The sequence below is a fragment of the Egretta garzetta genome, unplaced genomic scaffold (genome assembly GCF_000687185.1).
Source record: "Egretta garzetta isolate BGI_Z169 unplaced genomic scaffold, ASM68718v1 scaffold390, whole genome shotgun sequence".
Taxonomy (NCBI): domain Eukaryota; kingdom Metazoa; phylum Chordata; class Aves; order Pelecaniformes; family Ardeidae; genus Egretta; species Egretta garzetta.
The window spans coordinates 336696-345386 of record NW_009258382.1 but is presented as its reverse complement, the minus strand read 5'-3'; the positions used below and the strand labels follow the sequence as shown (position 1 = coordinate 345386).

Below are 8691 nucleotides of genomic sequence, written 5' to 3'. Positions count from 1 at the left end.
TCCCTGCTTCCCCCCGCTCCCACAGGTGCGTGGCATGATGAGTTCCCCTGGCAGGGCCAGCAGCGCGTTCCCCCTGCACGTCCTGGTCTGGAATAATGAGTACAGGCGGCTGGACGAGGAGCTGCAGGACAAGGTAACCGGGGCGCCTGGCCGGGCGACAGAGGGGCCGCTGCGGGGCTGGTGGCCCCAAAAGAGCTTGTGCCATGGTACAGGGCTTGGTGCCCCTCGCTTGCTGCCTCTCTGGGGAGAAGTAACTCTGCTGGTTCCCCCAGGTGTCTTTGCTGGGCTCACAGGATTGCTGTGCTGCTTTTTTTATACTATCCTGGTTTCAGCTGGGATAGAGTTAATTTTCTTCATGGTAGCTGGCGTAGTGCTGTGTTTTGGATTTACCACAACATTTACCTATTCGTTTGTGGCCGCGGGACTGACGTAAGAAGGCGTAGGAATATACTTTTTCTTCCCCAAGATGTTGAAGGTTGACTTCTCTCTAAAGATGTGCTCAGAGTGCTTGAGCGCAGGTTGCACAACAGCTCTATAGAGAGCATTAGGAGTCATTGAGACAGATCAGGAAGAGCAGATGTGATGCACATTATTATTATGTTGTTTTTTTTTTTCTGTGCCAGAAAAGCAATAAATACTGCTTACCTTAATGGGAAGTCAACATGCAGAAAAGGTGGCTGCTGCTGCCACCACCAAAGCTTAAAACCAGCCTCTAGCTTGCCGAGACCCAGCAGTTCTTACAGATTCGTTGCTGTCCAAGACTGTGTGGGCAGCGTTTTTATACTGGCTGGGAGGTTTTTAGCATCTCTGGTAAAAAAAAAAAAAAAAAAAAAAATGGATCATTGTTTCATGCTGTAGAGTAGAAAAATACAGAGCTGTTCCCTCTCTAGGGCGGCTAAGGGAGAAATGGTAATGACGTAAGGAAATGGTCTGAAAAGCTGCAGCAGAGCTCGAGCAGCAAACATCCTTCTTGCTGAGATGCTGTGTAAAAGCTCTGACATTGGCTGGCGCGGGGTATGGGTTGCAGAAGCAGAGCGTGTTAATTGCATTATCCCTGACACCAGAAGTGTATGAGCCCAAAATCGGCTGTGCCACCTCCTGACTAGTGACTACCATCTGCAATTCTAACGGTACACCGCGATTTACTAATGCTTGCTTAGAGCATGCTCCTGTCCTGTTTTTAGGAGAATCTTTGGAATGCAGTTACTTTTTATCTAATTCACGTGATCTTATTCCTTAACAAAATCTTGAACCTTACTGGCACATTGCTTCTGTATATTTATTTCTGTTTCAACAACGTTCTCGCCTGTGAAAGTTTGTCATTAAATACGGACCGTTCTGCCGCGTGTTGGTCTGAGACTGCAGTTCACACCTGTGAAGTGCTGCTTCCCACCTCAAACGCTTTACGCTGTGAGGAAGTGAGCAACGTGTTAAGATGGAATATGCCTGTCTCTTACTTCCTTTATCTGCTTTTAACTAACTTCTTTTTTTAAAGTATTCCAAAGATGCGTTTCCTCCTGCTTCCTTGGGATAAGCTTCTTGCTGTCGGGGGCGTGCGTGAGGGAATCAAAAGCCACTTGCCAGCTGTGCTCGGTATGGCAAACGATGGGTAGAGCGTGTGGTTACCGGCTCACAGCAGCACAGACGACGGGGAGGGACGCCTTAGAGTCCTTTACCTGTCAGTGCCCCAGGCATTGGAGCTGTAGGAAGTGGGGAAGCAACTTAATTCATATTCCACCACAGACGTGAGAAGAGAATGCTTTAAAATGAAGCTTTCCCTGCTCTGTGTGCGATCTTTCCAACTTAACGCTGTCGGATAACCATGTTAACTTGCATAATAACCTTCCTTTCTTATTCTGCTATTGACTTTCCCCTTTTCCTTTAGTTATAGATGCTCCTCTGTTTCAAATCTCTAAGCTAATAGTGAGAAATATGTAAGGTATGAGTATGTTGTGCTTGCATGTTTTGGATATTTGTGCCTGCGTAGTTTTTTTTCTTTTTTTTTTTTTTTTTTTTCCTTTTAGTGACTTGTACAAAATGCACTCACTCTTCATTGTGCTCTGTGTGTTGGTCAAATAGATGCTTTGTAAAATACCATTTGCTTCTATACTTTCAAGAAGTGCTCTACAAAATTGGTGTTGTATGCCCTGTTGTTATTATTTTTTTCCCATCCCCCCCATTATGCTGTATAACGTTAAACCCTCTGTTGGTGTCTCAGGCTGTTGACTGTCCATGGTGCAATGCACACAGACTAGAGCTCCTGTCTTCTCCTGGGAGAGACCCCTTCTGAAGGGAGACAGAAGGGGAAGTAATTACGGAAAAAGAAACGAGAAGCATCAACAAGAACTCAGTTATATCTTACAGTGATACCAGTTCTTACCGTGTCAGTTTTATAGGCCCTGTTCTGCTTCTCTTTTTATTTCAGTGGGGAAGTAAGATCGCACTGTAGGGGGTGCGGAAGGGCAGCACGGTAGTGTTTGAGTCAACTGTGCACCACAGACTGATCCGTGAGAATACCTAGGGAGTATTGACTCCTGGATTACTGCAGACAAGCTTTGTTTATGTAAACTCTTCTCACTGTGCTCTGATTAGTTGGGGTTGATAGGACAGCTTCAGCATTATTTCTCTCTCGGATACTCAACAGGATGTTGATCAACGTGATCCACGAGGCCGGACCTTGTTGCACCTTGCTGTTTCCTTGGGTTACATAGAATCTGCCAAAGTCCTCCTTCAACACAAGGCAGACGTAACTAAGGAGAATGCGCAGGGATGGACAGGTAAAGATACCTTGGAAAACAGAAGTCATGTGTTAATACTTTTCAATTGCAGATGATGTATTTTGACTGCTTTTACATTATGTAATTTGCTCAGAAAGCAAACTGAAACCAGCTTGTGTCTGGATGTCTTTCAGTTTTACATGAGGCTGTCAGTACAGGAGATCCAGAGATGGTACAAATGATTCTGCAGCATCGGGACTACCAGCAGACCTCCATGACACTTGGAGGAGTTCCTGAACTCCTCCAAAAGATTAATGAGGTAATTATTTTAATTTAAACCTCTGAACTCCAGACTGCAATTCTCACTCAAGTAGTTTGGTGAAGTAAACTGAAGTCAGATGGGCAACTGTGTTCTTCGTTTGAACTTGCATGTTCCATAGCGCTGTGGGAGATGGAGACTTTTCCCTTGACTTTCCTTTGACATCCTTAGTCGTGAACTCCAACGTTGGAGGCTGAATCTTGAAGGTGTTAACTGCTCCTATAGTAAAATAAGGACGAATAGCTCAGCAGAAAGCAGCAGTGGCAGGCCAATGTCTTTCATCTTTGCTAGTTTCAATTTCATTTTTTTAATGTTCATTTATCGTGTCTCGAGCTCTGTTCTTTTTTTGTCTTCCTTTCTCTAAAATGTTCATGAGAAATGCTGTACTGAATGTTAGATTGAAACTGTTCCATGAACTATTCATAAAGTATTTTCCTTCTCCAGACTCCGGACTTCTACGTGGAAATGAAATGGGAGTTCACTAGCTGGGGTAAGAATCCTGCTCGTCCTTACCTCTCCTGAACTGTAGGCAAAGGGACTTGCCTGTGTACGAACCTCACAAAAGATAAGCAGAGAAATCTCTGCTCCCCAGAATACCTAGCTCTTCAGCTCTCAAAATAACCTCTCGTATTTTTGTTGTGCAGTTGTTCTTTGTTTCCTGTTTATTTGGTTTGTTTGGGGGGTTTTGTTTGTTTGTTTTAATGGAGAGTTTAGCCGTTGTTAGAATTGTTGAAGGCTCTTCCTGGGGTTTTGTTTACCCATCTCTGGCTATGGATGACTAAGACAGTGATTCAAATCTTGTATATAGATGCAGAGACTCCTTGGGAAGTACCTGCTTTTCCTTTAAAGGAATGAACGCTCAGCCTTACGGTTGACTTAATTTTCCAAACAGCGAACTATTAGTCTGCTAGGAGATGGTATTTATGCCATTTCACATCTTTTAGTCTGAACTAATGTCTTCTTCCTTTTTATGTTAATCTTTAAATTAAAGTTGGTGGGTTTTGTCCCTAAGCTGACTGTCCTTAAAGCTAAAGGAGATCAGTATCTCGCCTCCACTGGAATAATGCTCATGGTACTGATCTGGGAAATAGCTTCTGCTTGAGTTGAGAAGTCCTGTGTGCTCAGTCCGTTTAAATACTTTCTACTTACATTTTTCTTATTTTTCTTCTACAGTCCCACTGGTTTCTAGAGTTTGTCCAAGTGATGTCTGCCGCATCTGGAAAAGCGGTGCCAAGCTGCGTGTTGATATCACTTTACTGGGCTTTGAAAATATGAGCTGGGAGAGAGGAAGGCGTAGTTTAATTTTCAAGGGAGAAGGTAAATATTGTAGCACGTCTGCACCATTGATCACCAAGTAGTATGTGAGCCACAATGACAAACCCTGATTTTGCACAAAAAGACCTGTTGAGGCTGAGTACTGAATGTTGTAAAAGTTTTATACATATATTCCATGAGCATCTCATAGAGATACTGTTTTCTGGTTTTACGTAATGGCTTAATTTCTTTCCTTTGAGTAAATCTGAGGTCAAAATTTGATAATAGGGCTAAAATGTGACGTCAGTCTTTTTACTTAGTTTTCCCCCTTCTGTTCTTCTGCCTGCCAAATAAAAAATAATTTTAGATGCAGCTCCAAATTTGATCTCAGCTGAGTGCAAAATACAGTGAATTAGCATCCACCCTGATTTGATACGCAGTTTATTCTCAGGTTTTCATTCTGGAATACTCTTGCTAAGTTTCTTTAGCTTGAGATGTACCATTTCCAACAGATACTGGAGGTTGGGCAGAACTAATCGAGATCAATCACGATGATAAGTTTGTTACAACGGAGCGTTTTGAGATTTCCCAACACATGAAGCGTTTGACGTTGGGATCTATGACACCAAAAAGAAAAGATGTGGAAAGACGCCTCACATCTCCAATTATTAATACGTGCCTTGATACAAAAAATATTGCTTTTGAAAGGTAAGATGCAAATCTTCTCTTTAACAAATAAACACCTCAAGGTTATGGGTTACTTGCAATAAAGCTTTTAAGACAAACTCTCAAAAGCCACGGTGATAAAAACTTTTAGGGCTAGATCTGAAATTACTTTAAACTTCACACAGCATTAGATAAAGAAATTTGGCTTGGTCAACTTGCCGCTATCGCTTGGCAAAAAGTTTCCAGATGAAAGAACTGATTTGCAGAAAACTTCCTGTTCATCATATTAGTGAGATCAATGTTATTGTCTCATTACAAGTGTGCATTTCACCCAAATCCATACGTAGAGTGCTGAAACTGATGGGCAAGAACTTGCACTTGGTAGCTAAGTCAGTTGAATCTCACGTTAATACTTTAAATAAGAATACCTGTATAGTGCGTTTTTTCCACGGACACACGCTCGTCTTCCTTGTTTACTACGTGTGTTTATCCAGGTATCTGTCAGCTTAGTTCAAACAATCCTTTTTGTGAAGCTCCTTTTGGAGTGCTCTGTGAATGCAGTAAACCTCCCCCATGATCAAACAAAACAAGTGTTTTCAAAGTGAGATGTGTAATTCCAGCATCCTTCTCCTGAATATTTAGCACCCTTTCAAAGCTGCCCAGAATTAGTCCCTGTGATGTTTGCTGAGCTTTAGTAACTGCAGCATCTACGCATCCAGAAACAAGATTTCTTGGAAGTATTCCTACTACCCAGTTCCCCAAACTGCAGTGACAGGTTACTTTTGAAATTCAACTGTGCCTTAAAAGCTGCCGTGCTCGAGCTGTCTAGACAAAATAATTCGGTAAATTTTTAGGCTGTCCTCTGTGGCTCAGGTATCCACATCTCAATCAAAAACCTCTCTCTGAGGCTCTGGGCTTTGGGCATGGGCTGTGTAAGGATATGTGTGTGTGAGGACAGGTTGACCTGTCCTTTTGTCTGGGGTTAATAACCAAATTAACCAGTCAAATGTTGTTTAAAATTGGGCTGGGAGTTGTGTAGAAATGCAGCTGTGTAGACACTTGTGGTGTTTGCTTTTTATCAGAACCACATCTGGATTCTGGGTATGGAGGACAGAAAAAGCAGAAGGTGTGAATGGTTATGAAGCAAAGGTAAAGCCCATTTATTCTATTAAGAGGTCTCATAACTAACTGAAGTGGGATTGTGTTTTGCCTTTATTTCCTGAATATTTCAGGTCTCAAACTTCCCATCGAAGTTTAAGCCCAGCAGTTCAGCTCCATGCCCAGCAGAACTGGGCAGGAGTGAGGAACCTCAAGGCTGCCAAGCTTGTGGGAAGGATGGTGCCTGTATGCAGGAACATCAGCAGGGGCTTTAGGGGACAGGGAGGATCAAAGCGTTTCAGGAGAAGAGGGGCCAAAGGTTCAGCACAACCGCTAGAACCCTTCCATCCAAAAATGGGAACAGAATTCATTCTTGAACATTGTTGTTCTTTCACTGCTTAAAAGACGAGGAACCCGTTGGTGTAGCGCCTTGAGCCCTCTCTAGTAATGGATTGCACGGAAATAGCAGCCTCCTGCTGCCATGAGTGGCATCGCGAATCCAAGTAATAAAAGACTGCTGGTAAATTGAAGACCCTGACCATGCTCATGAGTCATACAGTTGCTTAGATTTGTTCCACGTGATGCTCATTTTGTCCTCCACTTCACTTCAGTGAAATACTTTTGAAGACGGCTTTACATCCTTACTGTTTTAGGAATTTAGGTTAAGAATCACAAGAATTAACTTCCCTGCTTCCCAAGTCTGTGTTTCCTCCAGTTTTTCGAACTTGTGCAACAAACTGAGTTTTGCAATTTCATTTAATGGAGGAACAAATGCTGAATAGCTTGCAGATCTACTTTTATGTGAAGGTTTTTCTTGTAAGACTGCAGGACTATTCAGTTGGGTGTTGGGGTTCATTAATGTTCCTGCAGAATTAAACTATCGCTGAATTCCATTTGGAAGTCACTCGTTTCTTAGGAGTGACCTCTGTTTAGAAATAGCGTTATCTGACTTGCCTTCCCCATTCTCTCTTAAAATCTCTGCCCAGGTGGGGATTCTTTCCAGCAAGCTTGGAAATGCCTGTCTGGTTTCGAGGTTGGTTTAGTTACAAAAACGTATATAAAGCGTGTAAACCTGCTCTTCATGAACGTGGTTGAAAGGCTGATTTCTGTTGCCACCAAAGTCAAGGACCAAACTCCTTTGCCCTTCTTTTGGCACAGGATGCTTGCAAGATTATTGCTGGCTGGAGATGCTATGCTGTAGGACTTGCAGGGTTTCCTATTTAATCAGCTTGCCCAGCAGGTGGCATGTGGTTTCAGCCTTATCGTATATGTTGGGTAGGATTTGCATTGTACCAAAGCGAATAGAAAAATCAGGGTGCAGCATTTCCTGTTGATCACCAGAACACTAAAGATTAAGATCTTTGTCGATGAGAGGCAGATCCACACTGCTTTGGTCTGTCTTTAGATTTGTGTGCGTGGTGTTTTATTAGAGAGAATTCTCTTTTTTTTTTTTTTTAAATTTGTGATGCTTTTTGGTTTTTGTCCTTGTACTCTTTTTAAAGGTATACATTGCAAACAATGTGAATGTGGTCACAAAAATCCGAACGGAACATTTAACAGAAGAGGAGAAGAAAAGATATAAAGGTAGTTTTGCTATGGGATAACTGGAAAGAAGTAGAACCTTTTGGCGCTCCGTGTGACTTCAGAAGAACTGGGCAGATAGGAAGAAAAGTATTTCCCTTGTCTCACTTTGCCTTGCTTTACACGTTGTGTGTCTGAGGTAGCTCGTTACTTGGCTCCTAGCCTACAAATGAACCAGTATTTATCCTAGCTCTATTCGGAGGAAAGAAGAGCCCTTCAGAACTGTTGAAAGTGTATTGAAAGTTGTAAAAAGCTGCACTTTTCCTTGCTTTTTCCTGCTCTGGAATGTATTCACGCCTTTACTTTGCTTTGGCCATGATTACAAGATTCATGTAGGCTTTGTTTGCTTGGACTTTTTGTTTTGTTTTGGTCCACTAATTCCTTCTAGTATTTAAACTGGAGTAAAGGGCGATGGCCAGTAACCTCGTATGGAAACGCTGCCCTTCATTCACCTGCCTTGGGGCCCAGGAGGGGAGACACGGTGAATAATACAGCTACCTGCTGATGAGAGAAACCACTGAAAATCTTTGCCTCTATTCTGTCTATTGTACCCCTTTTACGCTGTCACCTTTAGGTCCTGGGCCTGCCTGGTAAAGCTTATAGGAAAAGTGAAGGGCTTACTTCACTTTGGGTTAGAAGTCTTGCTCGTTAGTCTGGTGTGTACGTAAATTTTACGGCTAATTAATAGTAATAGATTTCTTGTTTTTTCCCTCCTGTTATCTGAAGCTGACAGGAACCCCCTGGAATCATTTCTGGGTACGGTGGAGCATGAGTATGGTGCTCAGGTGAGTGTCTTTGACATCGAAACAGGTCACTGCAGCACAGAGATCTGTGCCAAAAGGAATTCTTGGTGTGTGGAATGGCCTCTTGTTTCCTTAGTTTGGCAGCAATTTTGATTGATTGTGAGGTTTAAATTTTTCCCTGAGGATGTTCCTTTCCCTGAGGTTCAACAAGGCCAAGTGCCGGGTCCTGCACTTTGGTCACAACAACCCCATGCAGCGCTACAGGCTTGGGGAAGAGTGGCTGGAAAGCTGCCTGGTGGAAAAGGACCTGGGG

The 8691-nt window shown here is 42.8% G+C and overlaps 1 protein-coding gene across 1 annotated transcript in view; it reads left to right on the top strand.

Moving 5' to 3' along the window:
• Window positions 1–7: 7 nt before the first annotated feature.
• ANKRD13A (ankyrin repeat domain 13A) overlaps window positions 8–8691 on the top strand; it is a 15084-nt gene continuing 6400 nt past the window's right edge. The window contains exons 1-9 of the mRNA XM_009641059.2: window positions 8–133; window positions 2645–2777; window positions 2912–3036; window positions 3481–3526; window positions 4210–4353; window positions 4803–4998; window positions 6039–6105; window positions 7557–7638; window positions 8362–8420. Of these exons, the coding sequence (XP_009639354.1) occupies window positions 35–133; window positions 2645–2777; window positions 2912–3036; window positions 3481–3526; window positions 4210–4353; window positions 4803–4998; window positions 6039–6105; window positions 7557–7638; window positions 8362–8420 (951 nt within the window). The 5' untranslated portion in view covers window positions 8–34. The remainder of the gene's footprint in view (window positions 134–2644; window positions 2778–2911; window positions 3037–3480; window positions 3527–4209; window positions 4354–4802; window positions 4999–6038; window positions 6106–7556; window positions 7639–8361; window positions 8421–8691) is intronic.